Raw genomic sequence first — 22,557 nt, forward strand, 5'->3', positions numbered from 1 at the left:
GCACAGATTATGTACACCTACCTGAAGATTGTGGGTCAGACTCCTAATGTCTAAGTCTGAAATAATAGCGCTAGGATTCTCACTGGTAGGAGTCCCAGGATTGACTGTATATCTGGGTAAACAAATTAATGAAATCGCTTGCATCATATACCCATCATTATATGTTACATTATTCTGGGATATGTAATTAGTAACAAGTTTGGTTGAGCCGTGCAGCAGGGTTTACTAACCCTTTAATAAATCTCTATGGGAATTAACACCAACAAAATTGTGGTAGTGTTAGCTATACATAGAAAGGCAGCAGCAGTTTCCGTCTCAGTTTCCTGGAACTCACAAACCTGACTGATATGACACATAATAATGTATAACTGGGAGGGGCAGAGGGGCAGGTACAGAGGAAAAGAGCACACTGAGCAGGAGTTTAACTGTGTGTAACTGGCACGGGCGCAAACAGGAGCCGCGCACCCACAATGGCACAGACCCCCTGGGATAAACTGGTTTTTACCCTGGAGAACCTGCCCCAGGAGAGGTTCAAGAGGTTTAAGGAAAAGCTGAATAAATTGGAAGTTGACAGCTACAAACCGATCCCATGGAGTCAGTTGCAGGATAAAGATGCCGGCGATGTTGCAAATCGTATTATCAGCAACTACACTGAGTCCGTTGGGATTAATGTGGCCTTACGGGTGTTGCATTCTATTGGTGAGAAGGAGGCCTGTCAGGACCTTGCTAAAGCTTTGGGAAGTAAGTGACTCTCATCCGGTGTCTGTCTAATGTGACCCACAGCGGCTTGGTCTCTAGAGCCTAGGGATGCCAACTGTAAGAACCAAGCCAGGGGCCACTCCTTGTGGGGCCACTCACAGCAGCAAGTGTACAGTAAGGCAGCTGTGGTATTGTGTGTATAGTGAGGGGAATAGGACTGTGAGTGTGGGATAGTGTACAGTAAGGCAGCTGTGGTATTGTGTGTATAGTGAGGGGAATAGGGCTGTGAGTGTGGGATAGTGTATAGTAAGGCAGCTGTGGTATTGTGTGTATAGTGAGGGGAATAGGGCTGTGAGTGTGGGATAGTGTACAGTAAGGCAGCTGTGGTATTGTGTGTATAGTGAGGGGAATAGGGCTGTGAGTGTGGGATAGTGTATAGTAAGGCAGCTGTGGTATTGTGTGTATAGTGAGGGGAATAGGGCTGTGAGTGTGGGATAGTGTACAGTAAGGCAGCTGTGGTATTGTGTGTATAGTGAGGGGAATAGGGCTGTGAGTGTGGGATAGTGTATAGTAAGGCAGCCGTGGTATTGTGTGTATAGTGAGGGGAATAGGGCTGTGAGTGTGGGATAGTGTATAGTAAGGCAGCTGTGGTATTGTGTGTATAGTGAGGGGAATAGGGCTGTGAGTGTGGGATAGTGTATAGTAAGGCAGCTGTGGTATTGTGTGTATAGTGAGGGGAATAGGGCTGTGAGTGTGGGATAGTGTACAGTAAGGCAGCTGTGGTATTGTGTGTATAGTGAGGGGAATAGGGCTGTGAGTGTGGGATAGTGTATAGTAAGGCAGCTGTGGCATTGTGTGTATAGTGAGGGGAATAGGGCTGTGAGTGTGGGATAGTGTACAGTAAGGCAGCTGTGGTATTGTGTGTATAGTGAGGGGAATAGGGCTGTGAGTGTGGGATAGTGTATAGTAAGGCAGCTGTGGTATTGTGTGTATAGTGAGGGGAATAGGGCTGTGAGTGTGGGATAGTGTACAGTAAGGCAGCTGTGGTATTGTGTGTATAGTGAGGGGAATAGGGCTGTGAGTGTGGGATAGTGTATAGTAAGGCAGCTGTGGTATTGTGTGTATAGTGAGGGGAATAGGGCTGTGAGTGTGGGATAGCGTATAGTAAGGCAGCTGTGGTATTGTGTGTATAGTGAGGGGAATAGGGCTGTGAGTGTGGGATAGTGTATAGTAAGGCAGCTGTGGTATTGTGTGTATAGTGAGGGGAATAGGGCTGTGAGTGTGGGATAGTGTACAGTAAGGCAGCTGTGGTATTGTGTGTATAGTGAGGGGAATAGGGCTGTGAGTGTGGGATAGTGTACAGTAAGGCAGCTGTGGTATTGTGTGTATAGTGAGGGGAATAGGGCTGTGAGTGTGGGATAGTGTATAGTAAGGCAGCTGTGGTATTGTGTGTATAGTGAGGGGAATAGGGCTGTGAGTGTGGGATAGTGTATAGTAAGGCAGCTGTGGTATTGTGTGTATAGTGAGGGGAATAGGGCTGTGAGTGTGGGATAGTGGTATAGCAGGGATCCCCAACCTTTTTTACCTGTGAGCCACATTCAAATGAAAAAGGTTTTGGAGAGCAACACAAGCATGAAAAAAGTTCCTGGAGGTGCCAATGAGAGCTATAATTGGCTGTTTGATAGCCCCTATATTGACTGAAAGCCTACAGAGAGCTCTGTTTGGCAATTACACTGGGTTTTTATGCAATTAAAGCTTGCATCCAGACTAGAAATTCAAAAATAAGCACCTGTTTGAGGCCACTGGGAGCAACATCCAAGGGGTTGGTGAGCAACATGTTGCTCACGAGCCACTGGTTGGGGATCACTGGTGTATAGTAAGGCAAGATAACAGAAAGAGCTTGTGGTATTGTGTGTATAGTGAGGGGAACAGGGCTGTGAGTGTGGGATAGTGTATAGTAAGGCAGCTGTGGTATTGTGTGGTATAGTGAGGGGAATAGGGCTGTGAGTGTGGATAGTGTATAGTAAGGCAGCTGTGGTATTGTGTGTATAGTGAGGGGAATAGGGCTGTGAGTGTGGGATAGTGTATAGTAAGGCAGCTGTGGCATTGTGTGTATAGTGAGGGGAATAGGGCTGTGAGTGTGGGATAGTGTATAGTAAGGCAGCCGTGGTATTGTGTGTATAGTGAGGGGAATAGGGCTGTGAGTGTGGGATAGTGTATAGTAAGGCAGCTGTGGTATTGTGTGTATAGTGAGGGGAATAGGGCTGTGAGTGTGGGATAGTGTATAGTAAGGCAGCTGTAGCATTGTGTGTATAGTGAGGGGAATAGGGCTGTGAGTGTGGGATAGTGTATAGTAAGGCAGCCGTGGTATTGTGTGTATAGTGAGGGGAATAGGGCTGTGAGTGTGGGATAGTGTATAGTAAGGCAGCTGTGGTATTGTGTGTATAGTGAGGGAATAGGGCTGTGAGTGTGGGATAGTGTATAGTAAGGCAGCTGTGGTATTGTGTGTATAGTGAGGGGAATAGGGCTGTGAGTGTGGGATAGTGTATAGTAAGGCAGCTGTGGTATTGTGTGTATAGTGAGGGGAATAGGGCTGTGAGTGTGGGATAGTGGTATAGTAAGGCAGCTGTGGTATTGTGTGTATAGTGAGGGGAATAGGGCTGTGAGTGTGGGATAGTGTATAGTAAGGCAGCTGTGGTATTGTGTGTATAGTGAGGGGAATAGGGCTGTGAGTGTGGGGATAGTGTACAGTAAGGCAGCTGTGGTATTGTGTGTATAGTGAGGGGAATAGGGCTGTGAGTGTGGGATAGTGTATAGTAAGGCAGCTGTGGCATTGTGTGTATAGTGAGGGGAATAGGGCTGTGAGTGTGGGATAGTGTATAGTAAGGCAGCCGTGGTAATTGTGTGTATAGTGAGGGGAATAGGGCTGTGAGTGTGGGATAGTGTATAGTAAGGCAGCTGTGGTATTGTGTGTATAGTGAGGGGAATAGGGCTGTGAGTGTGGGATAGCGTATAGTAAGGCAGCTGTGGTATTGTGTGTATAGTGAGGGGAATAGGGCTGTGAGTGTGGGATAGTGTACAGTAAGGCAGCTGTGGTATTGTGTGTATAGTGAGGGGAATAGGGCTGTGAGTGTGGGATAGTGTATAGTAAGGCAGCTGTGGTATTGTGTGTATAGTGAGGGGAATAGGGCTGTGAGTGTGGGATAGTGTACAGTAAGGCAGCTGTGGTATTGTGTGTATAGTGAGGGGAATAGGGCTGTGAGTGTGGGATAGTGTATAGTAAGGCAGCTGTGGTATTGTGTGTATAGTGAGGGGAATAGGGCTGTGAGTGTGGCATAGTGTATAGTAAGGCAGCTGTGGTATTGTGTGTATAGTGAGGGGAATAGGGCTGTGAGTGTGGGATAGTGTATAGTAAGGCAGCTGTGGTATTGTGTGTATAGTGAGGGGAATAGGGCTGTGAGTGTGGGATAGTGTATAGTAAGGCAGCTGTGGTATTGTGTGTATAGTGAGGGTAACAGGGCTGTGAGTGTGGGATAGTGTATAGTAAGGCAGCTGTGGCATTGTGTGTATAGTGAGGGGAATAGGGCTGTGAGTGTGGGATAGTGTATAGTAAGGCAGCTGTGGTATTGTGTGTATAGTGAGGGGAATAGGGCTGTGAGTGTGGGATAGTGTATAGCAGGGATCCCCAACCTTTTTTACCTGTGAGCCACATTCAAATGAAAAGGTTTTGGAGAGCAACACAAGCATGAAAAAAGTTCCTGGAGGTGCCAATGAGAGCTATAATTGGCTGTTTGATAGCCCCTATATTGACTGAAAGCCTACAGAGAGCTCTGTTTGGCAATTACACTGGGTTTTTATGCAATTAAAGCTTGCATCCAGACTAGAAATTCAAAAATAAGCACCTGTTTGAGGCCACTGGGAGCAACATCCAAGGGGTTGGTGAGCAACATGTTGCTCACGAGCCACTGGTTGGGGATCACTGGTGTATAGTAAGGCAAGATAACAGAAAGAGCTGTGGTATTGTGTGTATAGTGAGGGGAACAGGGCTGTGAGTGTGGGATAGTGTATAGTAAGGCAGCTGTGGTATTGTGTGTATAGTGAGGGGAATAGGGCTGTGAGTGTGGGATAGTGTATAGTAAGGCAGCTGTGGTATTGTGTGTATAGTGAGGGGAATAGGGCTGTGAGTGTGGGATAGTGTATAGTAAGGCAGCTGTGGTATTGTGTGTATAGTGAGGGGAATAGGGCTGTGAGTGTGGGATAGTGTATAGTAAGGCAGCTGTGGTATTGTGTGTATAGTGAGGGGAATAGGGCTGTGAGTGTGGGATAGTGTACAGTAAGGCAGCTGTGGTATTGTGTGTATAGTGAGGGGAACAGGGCTGTGAGTGTGGGATAGTGTACAGTAAGGCAGCTGTGGTATTGTGTGTATAGTGAGGGGAACAGGGCTGTGAGTGTGGGATAGTGTACAGTAAGGCAGCTGTGGTATTGTGTGTATAGTGAGGGGAATAGGGCTGTGAGTGTGGGATAGTGTATAGTAAGGCAGCCGTGGTATTGTGTGTATAGTGAGGGGAATAGGGCTGTGAGTGTGGGATAGTGTATAGTAAGGCAGCTGTGGTATTGTGTGTATAGTGAGGGGAATAGGGCTGTGAGTGTGGGATAGTGTATAGTAAGGCAGCTGTGGTATTGTGTGTATAGTGAGGGGAATAGGGCTGTGAGTGTGGGATAGTGTATAGTAAGGCAGCTGTGGTATTGTGTGTATAGTGAGGGGAATAGGGCTGTGAGTGTGGGATAGTGTATAGTAAGGCAGCTGTGGCATTGTGTGTATAGTGAGGGGAATAGGGCTGTGAGTGTGGGATAGTGTATAGTAAGGCAGCTGTGGTATTGTGTGTATAGTGAGGGGAATAGGGCTGTGAGTGTGGGATAGTGTATAGTAAGGCAGCTGTGGTATTGTGTGTATAGTGAGGGGAATAGGGCTGTGAGTGTGGGATAGTGTATAGTAAGGCAGCTGTGGTATTGTGTGTATAGTGAGGGGAATAGGGCTGTGAGTGTGGGATAGTGTATAGTAAGGCAGCTGTGGCATTGTGTGTATAGTGAGGGGAATAGGGCTGTGAGTGTGGGATAGTGTACAGTAAGGCAGCTGTGGTATTGTGTGTATAGTGAGGGGAATAGGGCTGTGAGTGTGGGATAGTGTACAGTAAGGCAGCTGTGGTATTGTGTGTATAGTGAGGGGAATAGGGCTGTGAGTGTGGGATAGTGTACAGTAAGGCAGCTGTGGTATTGTGTGTATAGTGAGGGGAACAGGGCTGTGAGTGTGGGATAGTGTACAGTAAGGCAGCTGTGGTATTGTGTGTATAGTGAGGGGAATAGGGCTGTGAGTGTGGGATAGTGTATAGTAAGGCAGCCGTGGTATTGTGTGTATAGTGAGGGGAATAGGGCTGTGAGTGTGGGATAGTGTATAGTAAGGCAGCTGTGGTATTGTGTGTATAGTGAGGGGAATAGGGCTGTGAGTGTGGGATAGTGTATAGTAAGGCAGCTGTGGTATTGTGTGTATAGTGAGGGGAATAGGGCTGTGAGTGTGGGATAGTGTACAGTAAGGCAGCTGTGGTATTGTGTGTATAGTGAGGGGAATAGGGCTGTGAGTGTGGGATAGTGTATAGTAAGGCAGCTGTGGCATTGTGTGTATAGTGAGGGGAATAGGGCTGTGAGTGTGGGATAGTGTATAGTAAGGCAGCTGTGGTATTGTGTGTATAGTGAGGGGAATAGGGCTGTGAGTGTGGGATAGTGTATAGTAAGGCAGCTGTGGTATTGTGTGTATAGTGAGGGGAATAGGGCTGTGAGTGTGGGATAGTGTATAGTAAGGCAGCTGTGGCATTGTGTGTATAGTGAGGGGAATAGGGCTGTGAGTGTGGGATAGTGTACAGTAAGGCAGCTGTGGTATTGTGTGTATAGTGAGGGGAATAGGGCTGTGAGTGTGGGATAGTGTACAGTAAGGCAGCTGTGGCATTGTGTGTATAGTGAGGGGAATAGGGCTGTGAGTGTGGGATAGTGTACAGTAAGGCAGCTGTGGTATTGTGTGTATAGTGAGGGGAATAGGGCTGTGAGTGTGGGATAGCGTATAGTAAGGCAGCTGTGGTATTGTGTGTATAGTGAGGGGAATAGGGCTGTGAGTGTGGGATAGTGTATAGTAAGGCAGCTGTGGTATTGTGTGTATAGTGAGGGGAATAGGGCTGTGAGTGTGGGATAGCGTATAGTAAGGCAGCTGTGGTATTGTGTGTATAGTGAGGGGAATAGGGCTGTGAGTGTGGGATAGTGTATAGCAGGGATCCCCAACCTTTTTTACCTGTGAGCCACATTCAAATGAAAAAGGTTTTGGAGAGCAACACAAGCATGAAAAAAGTTCCTGGAGGTGCCAATGAGAGCTATAATTGGCTGTTTGATAGCCCCTATATTGACTGAAAGCCTAAAGAGAGCTCTGTTTGGCAATTACACTGGGTTTTTATGCAATTAAAGCTTGCATCCAGACTAGAAATTCAAAAATAAGCACCTGTTTGAGGCCACTGGGAGCAACATCCAAGGGGTTGGTGAGCAACATGTTGCTCACGAGCCACTGGTTGGGGATCACTGGTGTATAGTAAGGCAAGATAACAGAAAGAGCTGTGGTATTGTGTGTATAGTGAGGGGAACAGGGCTGTGAGTGTGGGATAGTGTATAGTAAGGCAGCTGTGGTATTGTGTGTATAGTGAGGGGAACAGGGCTGTGAGTGTGGGATAGTGTATAGTAAGGCAGCTGTGGCATTGTGTGTATAGTGAGGGGAATAGGGCTGTGAGTGTGGGATAGTGTATAGTAAGGCAGCCGTGGTATTGTGTGTATAGTGAGGGGAATAGGGCTGTGAGTGTGGGATAGTGTATAGTAAGGCAGCTGTGGTATTGTGTGTATAGTGAGGGGAATAGGGCTGTGAGTGTGGGATAGTGTATAGTAAGGCAGCTGTGGTATTGTGTGTATAGTGAGGGGAATAGGGCTGTGAGTGTGGGATAGTGTACAGTAAGGCAGCTGTGGTATTGTGTGTATAGTGAGGGGAATAGGGCTGTGAGTGTGGGATAGTGTATAGTAAGGCAGCTGTGGTATTGTGTGTATAGTGAGGGGAATAGGGCTGTGAGTGTGGCATAGTGTATAGTAAGGCAGCTGTGGTATTGTGTGTATAGTGAGGGGAATAGGGCTGTGAGTGTGGGATAGTGTATAGTAAGGCAGCTGTGGTATTGTGTGTATAGTGAGGGTAACAGGGCTGTGAGTGTGGGATAGTGTATAGTAAGGCAGCTGTGGCATTGTGTGTATAGTGAGGGGAATAGGGCTGTGAGTGTGGGATAGTGTATAGTAAGGCAGCTGTGGTATTGTGTGTATAGTGAGGGGAATAGGGCTGTGAGTGTGGGATAGTGTACAGTAAGGCAGCTGTGGTATTGTGTGTATAGTGAGGGGAATAGGGCTGTGAGTGTGGGATAGTGTACAGTAAGGCAGCTGTGGTATTGTGTGTATAGTGAGGGGAATAGGGCTGTGAGTGTGGGATAGCGTATAGTAAGGCAGCTGTGGTATTGTGTGTATAGTGAGGGGAATAGGGCTGTGAGTGTGGGATAGCGTACAGTAAGGCAGCTGTGGTATTGTGTGTATAGTGAGGGGAATAGGGCTGTGAGTGTGGGATAGTGTACAGTAAGGCAGCTGTGGTATTGTGTGTATAGTGAGGGGAATAGGGCTGTGAGTGTGGGATAGCGTATAGTAAGGCAGCTGTGGTATTGTGTGTATAGTGAGGGGAATAGGGCTGTGAGTGTGGGATAGTGTATAGTAAGGCAGCTGTGGTATTGTGTGTATAGTGAGGGGAATAGGGCTGTGAGTGTGGGATAGTGTATAGTAAGGCAGCTGTGGTATTGTGTGTATAGTGAGGGGAATAGGGCTGTGAGTGTGGGATAGTGTATAGTAATGCAGCTGTGGTATTGTGTGTATAGTGAGGGGAATAGGGCTGTGAGTGTGGGATAGTGTATAGTAAGGCAGCTGTGGTATTGTGTGTATAGTGAGGGGAATAGGGCTGTGAGTGTGGCATAGTGTATAGTAAGGCAGCTGTGGTATTGTGTGTATAGTGAGGGGAATAGGGCTGTGAGTGTGGGATAGTGTATAGTAAGGCAGCTGTGGTATTGTGTGTATAGTGAGGGGAATAGGGCTGTGAGTGTGGGATAGTGTATAGTAAGGCAGCTGTGGTATTGTGTGTATAGTGAGGGGAATAGGGCTGTGAGTGTGGGATAGTGTATAGTAAGGCAGCTGTGGCATTGTGTGTATAGTGAGGGGAATAGGGCTGTGAGTGTGGGATAGTGTATAGCAGGGATCCCCAACCTTTTTTACCTGTGAGCCACATTCAAATGAAAAAGGTTTTGGAGAGCAACACAAGCATGAAAAAAGTTCCTGGAGGTGCCAATGAGAGCTATAATTGGCTGTTTGATAGCCCCTATATTGACTGAAAGCCTACAGAGAGCTCTGTTTGGCAATTACACTGGGTTTTTATGCAATTAAAGCTTGCATCCAGACTAGAAATTCAAAAATAAGCACCTGTTTGAGGCCACTGGGAGCAACATCCAAGGGGTTGGTGAGCAACATGTTGCTCACGAGCCACTGGTTGGGGATCACTGGTGTATAGTAAGGCAAGATAACAGAAAGAGCTGTGGTATTGTGTGTATAGTGAGGGGAACAGGGCTGTGAGTGTGGGATAGTGTATAGTAAGGCAGCTGTGGTATTGTGTGTATAGTGAGGGGAATAGGGCTGTGAGTGTGGGATAGTGTATAGTAAGGCAGCTGTGGTATTGTGTGTATAGTGAGGGGAATAGGGCTGTGAGTGTGGGATAGTGTATAGTAAGGCAGCTGTGGTATTGTGTGTATAGTGAGGGGAATAGGGCTGTGAGTGTGGGATAGTGTATAGTAAGGCAGCTGTGGTATTGTGTGTATAGTGAGGGGAATAGGGCTGTGAGTGTGGGATAGTGTACAGTAAGGCAGCTGTGGTATTGTGTGTATAGTGAGGGGAACAGGGCTGTGAGTGTGGGATAGTGTACAGTAAGGCAGCTGTGGTATTGTGTGTATAGTGAGGGGAACAGGGCTGTGAGTGTGGGATAGTGTACAGTAAGGCAGCTGTGGTATTGTGTGTATAGTGAGGGGAATAGGGCTGTGAGTGTGGGATAGTGTATAGTAAGGCAGCCGTGGTATTGTGTGTATAGTGAGGGGAATAGGGCTGTGAGTGTGGGATAGTGTATAGTAAGGCAGCTGTGGTATTGTGTGTATAGTGAGGGGAATAGGGCTGTGAGTGTGGGATAGTGTATAGTAAGGCAGCTGTGGTATTGTGTGTATAGTGAGGGGAATAGGGCTGTGAGTGTGGGATAGTGTATAGTAAGGCAGCTGTGGTATTGTGTGTATAGTGAGGGGAATAGGGCTGTGAGTGTGGGATAGTGTATAGTAAGGCAGCTGTGGCATTGTGTGTATAGTGAGGGGAATAGGGCTGTGAGTGTGGGATAGTGTATAGTAAGGCAGCTGTGGTATTGTGTGTATAGTGAGGGGAATAGGGCTGTGAGTGTGGGATAGTGTATAGTAAGGCAGCTGTGGTATTGTGTGTATAGTGAGGGGAATAGGGCTGTGAGTGTGGGATAGTGTATAGTAAGGCAGCTGTGGTATTGTGTGTATAGTGAGGGGAATAGGGCTGTGAGTGTGGGATAGTGTATAGTAAGGCAGCTGTGGCATTGTGTGTATAGTGAGGGGAATAGGGCTGTGAGTGTGGGATAGTGTACAGTAAGGCAGCTGTGGTATTGTGTGTATAGTGAGGGGAATAGGGCTGTGAGTGTGGGATAGTGTACAGTAAGGCAGCTGTGGTATTGTGTGTATAGTGAGGGGAATAGGGCTGTGAGTGTGGGATAGTGTACAGTAAGGCAGCTGTGGTATTGTGTGTATAGTGAGGGGAACAGGGCTGTGAGTGTGGGATAGTGTACAGTAAGGCAGCTGTGGTATTGTGTGTATAGTGAGGGGAATAGGGCTGTGAGTGTGGGATAGTGTATAGTAAGGCAGCCGTGGTATTGTGTGTATAGTGAGGGGAATAGGGCTGTGAGTGTGGGATAGTGTATAGTAAGGCAGCTGTGGTATTGTGTGTATAGTGAGGGGAATAGGGCTGTGAGTGTGGGATAGTGTATAGTAAGGCAGCTGTGGTATTGTGTGTATAGTGAGGGGAATAGGGCTGTGAGTGTGGGATAGTGTACAGTAAGGCAGCTGTGGTATTGTGTGTATAGTGAGGGGAATAGGGCTGTGAGTGTGGGATAGTGTATAGTAAGGCAGCTGTGGCATTGTGTGTATAGTGAGGGGAATAGGGCTGTGAGTGTGGGATAGTGTATAGTAAGGCAGCTGTGGTATTGTGTGTATAGTGAGGGGAATAGGGCTGTGAGTGTGGGATAGTGTATAGTAAGGCAGCTGTGGTATTGTGTGTATAGTGAGGGGAATAGGGCTGTGAGTGTGGGATAGTGTATAGTAAGGCAGCTGTGGCATTGTGTGTATAGTGAGGGGAATAGGGCTGTGAGTGTGGGATAGTGTACAGTAAGGCAGCTGTGGTATTGTGTGTATAGTGAGGGGAATAGGGCTGTGAGTGTGGGATAGTGTACAGTAAGGCAGCTGTGGCATTGTGTGTATAGTGAGGGGAATAGGGCTGTGAGTGTGGGATAGTGTACAGTAAGGCAGCTGTGGTATTGTGTGTATAGTGAGGGGAATAGGGCTGTGAGTGTGGGATAGCGTATAGTAAGGCAGCTGTGGTATTGTGTGTATAGTGAGGGGAATAGGGCTGTGAGTGTGGGATAGTGTATAGTAAGGCAGCTGTGGTATTGTGTGTATAGTGAGGGGAATAGGGCTGTGAGTGTGGGATAGCGTATAGTAAGGCAGCTGTGGTATTGTGTGTATAGTGAGGGGAATAGGGCTGTGAGTGTGGGATAGTGTATAGCAGGGATCCCCAACCTTTTTTACCTGTGAGCCACATTCAAATGAAAAAGGTTTTGGAGAGCAACACAAGCATGAAAAAAGTTCCTGGAGGTGCCAATGAGAGCTATAATTGGCTGTTTGATAGCCCCTATATTGACTGAAAGCCTAAAGAGAGCTCTGTTTGGCAATTACACTGGGTTTTTATGCAATTAAAGCTTGCATCCAGACTAGAAATTCAAAAATAAGCACCTGTTTGAGGCCACTGGGAGCAACATCCAAGGGTTGGTGAGCAACATGTTGCTCACGAGCCACTGGTTGGGGATCACTGGTGTATAGTAAGGCAAGATAACAGAAAGAGCTGTGGTATTGTGTGTATAGTGAGGGGAACAGGGCTGTGAGTGTGGGATAGTGTATAGTAAGGCAGCTGTGGTATTGTGTGTATAGTGAGGGGAACAGGGCTGTGAGTGTGGGATAGTGTATAGTAAGGCAGCTGTGGCATTGTGTGTATAGTGAGGGGAATAGGGCTGTGAGTGTGGGATAGTGTATAGTAAGGCAGCCGTGGTATTGTGTGTATAGTGAGGGGAATAGGGCTGTGAGTGTGGGATAGTGTATAGTAAGGCAGCTGTGGTATTGTGTGTATAGTGAGGGGAATAGGGCTGTGAGTGTGGGATAGTGTATAGTAAGGCAGCTGTGGTATTGTGTGTATAGTGAGGGGAATAGGGCTGTGAGTGTGGGATAGTGTACAGTAAGGCAGCTGTGGTATTGTGTGTATAGTGAGGGGAATAGGGCTGTGAGTGTGGGATAGTGTATAGTAAGGCAGCTGTGGTATTGTGTGTATAGTGAGGGGAATAGGGCTGTGAGTGTGGCATAGTGTATAGTAAGGCAGCTGTGGTATTGTGTGTATAGTGAGGGGAATAGGGCTGTGAGTGTGGGATAGTGTATAGTAAGGCAGCTGTGGTATTGTGTGTATAGTGAGGGTAACAGGGCTGTGAGTGTGGGATAGTGTATAGTAAGGCAGCTGTGGCATTGTGTGTATAGTGAGGGGAATAGGGCTGTGAGTGTGGGATAGTGTATAGTAAGGCAGCTGTGGTATTGTGTGTATAGTGAGGGGAATAGGGCTGTGAGTGTGGGATAGTGTACAGTAAGGCAGCTGTGGTATTGTGTGTATAGTGAGGGGAATAGGGCTGTGAGTGTGGGATAGTGTACAGTAAGGCAGCTGTGGTATTGTGTGTATAGTGAGGGGAATAGGGCTGTGAGTGTGGGATAGCGTATAGTAAGGCAGCTGTGGTATTGTGTGTATAGTGAGGGGAATAGGGCTGTGAGTGTGGGATAGCGTACAGTAAGGCAGCTGTGGTATTGTGTGTATAGTGAGGGGAATAGGGCTGTGAGTGTGGGATAGTGTACAGTAAGGCAGCTGTGGTATTGTGTGTATAGTGAGGGGAATAGGGCTGTGAGTGTGGGATAGCGTATAGTAAGGCAGCTGTGGTATTGTGTGTATAGTGAGGGGAATAGGGCTGTGAGTGTGGGATAGTGTATAGTAAGGCAGCTGTGGTATTGTGTGTATAGTGAGGGGAATAGGGCTGTGAGTGTGGGATAGTGTATAGTAAGGCAGCTGTGGTATTGTGTGTATAGTGAGGGGAATAGGGCTGTGAGTGTGGGATAGTGTATAGTAATGCAGCTGTGGTATTGTGTGTATAGTGAGGGGAATAGGGCTGTGAGTGTGGGATAGTGTATAGTAAGGCAGCTGTGGTATTGTGTGTATAGTGAGGGGAATAGGGCTGTGAGTGTGGCATAGTGTATAGTAAGGCAGCTGTGGTATTGTGTGTATAGTGAGGGGAATAGGGCTGTGAGTGTGGGATAGTGTATAGTAAGGCAGCTGTGGTATTGTGTGTATAGTGAGGGGAATAGGGCTGTGAGTGTGGGATAGTGTATAGTAAGGCAGCTGTGGTATTGTGTGTATAGTGAGGGGAATAGGGCTGTGAGTGTGGGATAGTGTATAGTAAGGCAGCTGTGGCATTGTGTGTATAGTGAGGGGAATAGGGCTGTGAGTGTGGGATAGTGTATAGCAGGGATCCCCAACCTTTTTTACCTGTGAGCCACATTCAAATGAAAAAGGTTTTGGAGAGCAACACAAGCATGAAAAAAGTTCCTGGAGGTGCCAATGAGAGCTATAATTGGCTGTTTGATAGCCCCTATATTGACTGAAAGCCTACAGAGAGCTCTGTTTGGCAATTACACTGGGTTTTTATGCAATTAAAGCTTGCATCCAGACTAGAAATTCAAAAATAAGCACCTGTTTGAGGCCACTGGGAGCAACATCCAAGGGGTTGGTGAGCAACATGTTGCTCACGAGCCACTGGTTGGGGATCACTGGTGTATAGTAAGGCAAGATAACAGAAAGAGCTGTGGTATTGTGTGTATAGTGAGGGGAACAGGGCTGTGAGTGTGGGATAGTGTATAGTAAGGCAGCTGTGGTATTGTGTGTATAGTGAGGGGAACAGGGCTGTGAGTGTGGGATAGTGTATAGTAAGGCAGCTGTGGTATTGTGTGTATAGTGAGGGGAATAGGGCTGTGAGTGTGGGATAGTGTATAGTAAGGCAGCTGTGGTATTGTGTGTATAGTGAGGGGAATAGGGCTGTGAGTGTGGGATAGTGTATAGTAAGGCAGCTGTGGTATTGTGTGTATAGTGAGGGGAATAGGGCTGTGAGTGTGGGATAGTGTATAGTAAGGCAGCTGTGGTATTGTGTGTATAGTGAGGGGAATAGGGCTGTGAGTGTGGGATAGTGTACAGTAAGGCAGCTGTGGTATTGTGTGTATAGTGAGGGGAATAGGGCTGTGAGTGTGGGATAGTGTACAGTAAGGCAGCTGTGGTATTGTGTGTATAGTGAGGGGAACAGGGCTGTGAGTGTGGGATAGTGTATAGTAAGGCAGCTGTGGCATTGTGTGTATAGTGAGGGGAATAGGGCTGTGAGTGTGGGATAGTGTATAGTAAGGCAGCTGTGGTATTGTGTGTATAGTGAGGGGAATAGGGCTGTGAGTGTGGGATAGTGTATAGTAAGGCAGCTGTGGTATTGTGTGTATAGTGAGGGGAATAGGGCTGTGAGTGTGGGATAGTGTATAGTAAGGCAGCTGTGGTATTGTGTGTATAGTGAGGGGAATAGGGCTGTGAGTGTGGGATAGTGTATAGTAAGGCAGCTGTGGTATTGTGTGTATAGTGAGGGGAATAGGGCTATGAGTGTGGGATAGTGTATAGTAAGGCAGCTGTGGTATTGTGTGTATAGTGAGGGGAATAGGGCTGTGAGTGTGGGATAGTGTATAGTAAGGCAGCTGTGGTATTGTGTGTATAGTGAGGGGAATAGGGCTGTGAGTGTGGGATAGTGTATAGTAAGGCAGCTGTGGTATTGTGTGTATAGTGAGGGGAATAGGGCTGTGAGTGTGGGATAGTGTATAGTAAGGCAGCTGTGGTATTGTGTGTATAGTGAGGGGAATAGGGCTGTGAGTGTGGGATAGTGTACAGTAAGGCAGCTGTGGTATTGTGTGTATAGTGAGGTGAATAGGACTGTGAGTGTGGGATAGTGTACAGTAAGGCAGCTGTGGTATTGTGTGTATAGTGAGGGGAATAGGGCTGTGAGTGTGGGATAGTGTATAGTAAGGCAGCTGTGGTATTGTGTGTATAGTGAGGGGAATAGGGCTGTGAGTGTGGGATAGTGTATAGTAAGGCAGCTGTGGTATTGTGTGTATAGTGAGGGGAATAGGGCTGTTAGTGTGGGATAGTGTATAGTAAGGCAGCTGTGGTATTGTGTGTATAGTGAGGGGAATAGGGCTGTGAGTGTGGGATAGTGTATAGTAAGGCAGCTGTGGTATTGTGTGTATAGTGAGGGGAATAGGGCTGTGAGTGTGGGATAGTGTATAGTAAGGCAGCTGTGGCATTGTGTGTATAGTGAGGGGAATAGGGCTGTGAGTGTGGGATAGTGTATAGTAAGGCAGCTGTGGTATTGTGTGTATAGTGAGGGGAATAGGGCTGTGAGTGTGGGATAGTGTATAGTAAGGCAGCTGTGGCATTGTGTGTATAGTGAGGGGAATAGGGCTGTGAGTGTGGGATAGTGTATAGTAAGGCAGCTGTGGTATTGTGTGTATAGTGAGGGGAATAGGGCTGTGAGTGTGGGATAGTGTATAGTAAGGCAAGATGATGTTGGGGACGGGACTGTTTCAACATGCAGCGTCCAATGGCTAATATGGGATACTGGAAGTTGGGGTTCAAATATAAGTAGGGGAGCTGCATTTTAATTGTAAGCAGTGTGACCCTAAACAGGGCGTGCCCCAGATAGTACTGCCTGCCTCTATTAGGGTGTCGGGGAGCACTCGTCTCATCTGTCTTTTCCTGTTTGCAGTTTTCCAGCATACAGAGCAGCCTATGGAAACTGATCAGAGAGGTGAGTAGCAACAAGCATAGTAACAAATCAGTAGAAATATACCGAGATTATGGGGCACATTTACTCAATTTTTCTGATATTGTTTCTCAAAAAATTAGAGTTTTTAGGAAATTTTCCCCGATATATTCGAGTTTTTCGAGAATAACTGGAAGGAAAGAAGGAAAGGTAAAAACTCAGTAGGTTTATCAGAAAGGTCAATGTAAATACAGCCATAAGCACTCACAGAAACGCTGCACTGAGTCCTCTATCAAAAGAAACAGGATGTCTTGTCTCCTTTTTTCCTGTGCCAGAGTCTGCCCAGCTCTCTCCCCACTTCTGCTCCCCTCCCACAAGAATGCTAAGAACTCCCTCCCCCCGTTAGGAATGTGGATCTGAGCCAATCAGCAGGAAGCTTCCTCATAGTCTTATTAACTGAGCATGTACAGGGGTCTCGGTGCAGGAGCGAGGCATTATGGGAATTTTGTTTACACAGCTCGGCGTTTTTTTTTCCTAAGAAGCTTCTGATCATCTGAACAGGCAAAATTTGGGGAGACTTGAGGGCACTATTGAGAGAACTGAAGGTATGCCTGCAGCTTGGGATTAACTCTTTATTAGCCTTTCCTTCTCCTAAGTTTTTTTTATCAAAAAACAATTTGGCAGGTTTGATCTGTCGAGTCCTATGGAGGCTTAGAATAGTATAAGAATAGTATAGTGAGTGACAGCCCGTCATTGACACATTTTTAAGGAGAAGTTAAACAGGAAGTGGAACAGATGGGCGGGGCTAGTGGGGTTTTTGTGGAATGTCTCAATAAATCAGCCTGAAACACAACTTTTTTTTAGCACAATCCTTCTATATCTAGAGGAGTATAATTCACTGGTATATTCTTAATTTTTATAGGATATGTCTCCTTTAAACTCGTCATAGTGCGAAATTTCTGTAACGTTCTGTACAAATGAGTCAGTGCTATATACAGTAGATAAAGGTTAATAGAAGTACACTAAGGAGTAAATACTGCCCCTAGTGGCCTCACTGCAGGGGGGCATTATTTGAAATCCTGAATGTTGTAGACATGACTATACAGCCAATCAGAGGCCGGCATGGCCCAATACAGATTGCTCTCAGGGATTTAGCACAGGAATTAGTCCTCTATGTTCAATAGGGCCCTGACCCTTTCATATGAATGTATGCAGATAATTACCCAATACAAAGTGCAGGTAATGTACAGACACTGATGTGCATCCCATGATCCTTTGTTCTTCTGCCCCACAGCTGCAGCAGCACCGCCAGTTGCAATGGTGCCCCCCAATGCGCGCCACCCATCTAACCGTCCAGACTTGCGATAGGCACCAGGAGCTCATTGGTCTCTCAGAAGGATGAATTTGTCCTCCAGGCAACATCAAAAAAGTCAAAATGTTTCTAAATTGCTGGATTTCCTAAACGATTCAAGTTCCTTTTGTTGTTGCTGATCTCCAGCCAATACCATGGATCTGTGTCAGTCTCCAGTGAAATAGTTTTGTTTCAATAAAACATATTTTTTATCATCAAATCTATCAAATTACATTTATTCTGATTGGAGGAACTAGAAAGTAATGGGACCCACAGACAAATCTTTCAGGGCCCTCGGGACAATGATCTGAATATATCACTGTTTTGGTTCATATTTCCTCCCCAGTACCCATCCCTCATCTCCCCGTGCCTTTTGTCCCAACCCCTAAAGAAGCAGCCCCCCCCCATCCTTCCTGATCGTAACCCCAGCTCCAAAAACTGGCAAGACACTGGAAAAAACCCAGTAGGCCCTGCTGTCCAGCCCACTCCTCCCACTCCCTCCAGTAGCCCGGGGGGGGGGGTAGCAGAAGCTTGTGACTGGGATGGGGGGCCCCCAGGAAGCAGCCCTAGTGGGCTCCTGACACCCCAGTCTGACACTGCTATCAGATTCTTTAGTGGGACTTTGGTGCTTCAGCCTAACAATGAGTATAACAGATACTGTTCTACTGGCCATAGACATTTTACAGGTCCCTAATGGTTGGGGGGCCTTAATATCAGGTTCTTTGGTGGGACTTTGGTGTTTCGGCCTAACAATGAGTATAACAGATACTGTTCTACTGGCCATAGACATTTTACAGGTCCCTAATGGTTGGGGGGGGGCGGGTCTTACTATCAAGTTCTTTGGTGGGACTTTGGTGCTTTGGCCTTACAATGAGTATAATAGATACTGTTCTACTGACCATAGACATTTTACAGGTCCCTAATGGTTGGGGGGCCTTAATATCAGGTTCTTTGGTGGGACTTTGGTGTTTCGGCCTAACAATGAGTATAACAGATACTGTTCTACTGGCCATAGACATTTTACAGGTCCCTAATGGTTGGGGGGGGGGCGGGTCTTACTATCAAGTTCTTTGGTGGGACTTTGGTGCTTCGGCCTAACAATGAGTATAATAGATACTGTTCTACTGACCATAGACATTTTACAGGTCCCTAATGGTTGGGGGGCCTTACTATCAGGTTCTTTGATGGGACTTTGGTGTTTCGGCCTAACAATGAGTATAATAGATACTGTTCTACTGACCATAGACATTTTACAGGTCCCTAATGGTTGGGGGGCCTTACTATCAGGTTCTTTGGTGGGACTTTGGTGCTTCAGCCTAACAATGAGTATAATAGATACAGTTCTACTGACCATAGACATTTTACAGGTCCCTAATGGTTGGGGGGGCCTTACTATCAGGTTATTTGGTGGGACTTTGGTGCTTCAGCCTAACAATGAGTATAATAGATACTGTTCTACTGACCATAGATATTTTACAGGTCCCTAATGGTTGGGGGGGCCTTACTATCAGGTTATTTGGTGGGACTTTGGTGCTTCAGCCTAACAATGAGTATAATAGATACTGTTCTACTGACCATAGATATTTTACAGGTCCCTAATGGTTGGGGGGCCTTACTATCAGGTTCTTTGGTGGGACTTTGGTGCTTCAGCCTGACACTGCTATTACTATAGATAGTTTGTCAGTTATATCTATTGCTTCTGTTAGCATATATTGGAAAATAAAGCTCCAGACCTCAGGGGTTTTTTGGGGGATGGGGCACTACTGTAGCTTGCCATACTTCATACATGTCACATCATGTCATAACACACACAATATGATACATATGTGGTATGGAATAAGGCTGAATTTCTACCTGGAAGTGCTGTATAGTGGTTATCTTTCTGATTTTTGTGACTTGATTCATTTATAAAAACATATAAAGCACATGTAGATTCCTCATTCTGGTGCCATTAATATGAGGTGCTTTTTGTATCCACTGAAACATGTACCACAAAATGCATTTTTTAAAGCCAAAGTGTGTGTATTTTTTACTAGTTATACCATTTTTTTACCACAGTGTACATTCCATGGTCACAAAAGGATTTTTGTTATCACAAAATGAATTCTGAGTGCAAAAATAATTTTGTAAATACAGAATGCATTTTGTCAGAACAAGATGTATTCCGTGTGCACAAACCAATTCTAGCGTCAAAAAATTAATTTTAGCACAAAAAATTACTCCATAGGCACAAAATGTTTTTATTATGGGGTTGGGGGCTAAAGATTTTTCTGTGGGGCCATGAAAGTTCTAGTTTCACCTTTTGTCTCGCCGCTGATAGAGGTCGTAGCAGATAAAGCCGCTGCACTCATCTCACTAACAATTAGCAAAACGCTTTCTAAAACTAGAATTCTTCCCAAATAGGCCAAGTTTATATTTCTTGTTTATATATCGTGTTTATTAAATTTGCATTTCTTTTTTATTTTCTAAAATGTGATTTAGTTGCTAGGTTAATGCTAGTAGCAACCATAGACAAATTCAAAATGAAGCTTATTTTTTTAGTAGTGGTGCATTATCAAATCTGTCATTATCAGCCTGCCATTCATACCGCTGCCTTGTTGCTAAGGACAGTGCCCTGGCAACCAAAAACTTTAAATTCTAAAATAAAGAGCTAAATGATTTTACTGCAGTTCAGGGCAAATATTAACCAGTAGAAATGATGCAATTTTGTACCCGTGTTAGTAAATCCGACCCCTGAAAGTGCTACCTCGCCTGGGGCCCCATTTAGTCTTAATCCGGCTCTGGATGTGGCACTAGGGCAAGTGGAATTTGTAAAGGGCAAGGTGGGGGTGGGAATAATTTATACTGCAATAGTGCAAACTGAAGCCCTTCAGATGAAGTACAGCTGTAAGGCTATAGGTTGGCTTTTATGAATAACTTTGCATATATAAGGGCTGATACATGGACAGTATGTGGTGCCAAAGGGTCCCCATACACGGGCCGATTGTAGCCGCTGATATCGGCCCCTTGGACCTATTCGGCAGCTTATCGGCCCATGTAGGGGCAGAAACGATGGCCATACCCGACCAATATCTGGCCTGAAATTGGCCAGATATCGATTGGGCAGGTTAAAAAAATCGGGGGCCGCATCGGCTCGTTGATGCGGCCCCCAAACCGACTTTGCCTATACCCATCGTTATAATTCGATTCGAATTAGCCTACACGTTCCCCAATATCGCCCACCCATAGGTCCAAGGTCGCCAAGCAAGCGAATCTTCACGTGTACGGGGACCTTAAGGGTCTGGCTGCTCAATATTTACCCTTTCATTGTCTGTTTTGTTTCCAGTTGCTGCTTCAACCCCTCCGGTAAAGCCTGGGGCAGATAGTCAGAGAGTGACCCCTACAGGTGAGTTGAGGAAAAGTCAGACTCAAATCTACAATGACGCAATGAAGGACTGAGCTCCCCACATTTACTTTCCTCTCTTCATTACTGATTTGGAGACGCCATGGGAGGAGATTTCACTGTATTAAAGGGAATCATGGAAACCCAGCCTAAACCTCATCTGTCTATTGGCTAAATTGTCTCTCCTTCCCTCCCACAGACGGGCAGCACTTTGTGGATCGGCACCGAGCAGCTCTGATTGCCAGGGTGTCCCTCATTGATCCAGTCCTGGATGAGCTGCTGGGTGATGGGACCCTGACCCAGGAACAGTACGACACAGTGAGAAGCAAGGGAACCTGCCAGGAGAGGATGAGGCAACTCTATGACTGTGTCAGGGCCTGGGGGAAGATTGAGAAGGACAAGTTCTACCAGTACCTGTTGGAGGAAAATGGGCCGCTGGTCAGAGACCTAGAAAACAACTAAGATTCCTTCCCAGAATGCTCCAGTTTGTATACGTGGCCAGTTCCAGCTACAGACTGCCAGCCTCCCCCCCAGAATGCCACCCTCTCATGCTGCCAGTCGGACTGTTAGCTTCTGTATCTGAAAACCCAAGTGTCACAATCCATAAAGTGGTGCTTTTGGCCCATACGGGCACAACATGGGAGACACTGGTGTCATATTGTTTACTTAGATAGGAACATTGACTACATTTTGTACCTTAATGAAATAAAACTGCTTTTTCGGGTTCACATTAATTTTGTTGTGAATAAGTCCCACCTCCTGAAATCAAGCTGAGGGCTCATTAGGCTGCTGTACCTGTGGGTGTCTGTAGCAGCCCTGTAAAACAGCAACAGTTTCACTTACTGCACAACAAACGCCAAGGTATTTCAGGCTCTTTTTTGCCCTTGGGGCGGGGGACAAAGCTGCCTGTGTGCCATTGTTCTTAATGTCAAACATTGTAATTGCTCCTCGGTGTGACCCCCCTGCAGTAAATACCTCTAATCTTTCAGCTCATCCTCTCTATCAGACTGACTATCAGTACAGCACAGATCTGCGCATACCTGGGGGAAGGGGGGAATTTAGACATAAGAGTAAATTTGTGACATGTAATAACATATTCATGTTCCAGTGGTATTTACACTCCCCCTCGGGATGGGCCGGACATATTCACTGCTGCCAATACTCATTCCTGGCCCATACTCCCCATGTCGGCCCATACTCCCCATGCCGGCCCTTACTCCCCATGCCGGCCCTTACTCCTCTTGCGGCCCATACTCCCCGTGCCGGCCCATACTCCCCTTGCCGGCCCATTCTCCCCTTGCCGGCCCATTCTCCCCATGCCGGCCCATACTCCCCGTGCCGGCCCATACTCCCCTTGCCGGCCCATTCTCCCCATGCCGGCCCATTCTCCCCTTGCCGGCCCATTCTCCCCATGCCGGCCCATTCTCCCCATGCCGGCCCATACTCCCCATGCCGGCCCATACTCCTCTTGCGGCCCATACTCCCCATGTCGGCCCATACTCCCCATGCCGGCCCATACTCCTCTTGCGGCCCATACTCCCCATGTCGGCCCATACTCCCCATGCCGGCCCTTACTCCTCTTGCGGCCCATACTCCCCATGCCGGCCCTTACTCCTCTTGCGGCCCATACTCCCCATGCCGGCCCTTACTCCTCTTGCGGCCCATACTCCCCATGCCCGCCCATACTCCTCTTGCGGCCCATACTCCCCATGTCGGCCCATACTCCCCATGCCGGCCCTTACTCCTCTTGCGGCCCATACT

General features: G+C 46.8%; 1 protein-coding gene across 1 annotated transcript; it reads left to right on the forward strand.

The window, feature by feature from the left end:
* Positions 1-402: 402 nt before the first annotated feature.
* On the forward strand, positions 403-21,530 carry LOC101732196 (apoptosis-associated speck-like protein containing a CARD). Its single transcript, XM_031893408.1, has 3 exons — positions 403-741; positions 16,067-16,108; positions 20,996-21,530. The coding sequence occupies exons 1-3, from the start codon at positions 471-473 to the stop codon at positions 21,256-21,258; spliced, it is 576 nt and encodes a 191-aa protein (XP_031749268.1). The 5' UTR covers positions 403-470; the 3' UTR covers positions 21,259-21,530.
* The last annotated feature ends 1,027 nt before the right edge of the window (positions 21,531-22,557 follow it).

The sequence above is a fragment of the Xenopus tropicalis genome, chromosome 9, assembly GCF_000004195.4.
Source record: "Xenopus tropicalis strain Nigerian chromosome 9, UCB_Xtro_10.0, whole genome shotgun sequence".
Lineage (NCBI taxonomy): Eukaryota > Metazoa > Chordata > Amphibia > Anura > Pipidae > Xenopus > Xenopus tropicalis.

What these genes read in the sequence shown, in the direction of transcription:
- LOC101732196 (XM_031893408.1), top strand. Translation starts at nt 471, where the DNA reads ATGGCACAGACCCCCTGGGATAAACTGGTTTTTACCCTGGAGAACCTG. An exon ending in CCTTGCTAAAGCTTTGGGAA is followed by an intron (nt 742 to 16,066) that starts GTAAGTGACTCT and finishes TCCTGTTTGCAG; the next exon opens with TTTTCCAGCATACAGAGCAG. An exon ending in TATGGAAACTGATCAGAGAG is followed by an intron (nt 16,109 to 20,995) that starts GTGAGTAGCAAC and finishes TCCCTCCCACAG; the next exon opens with ACGGGCAGCACTTTGTGGAT.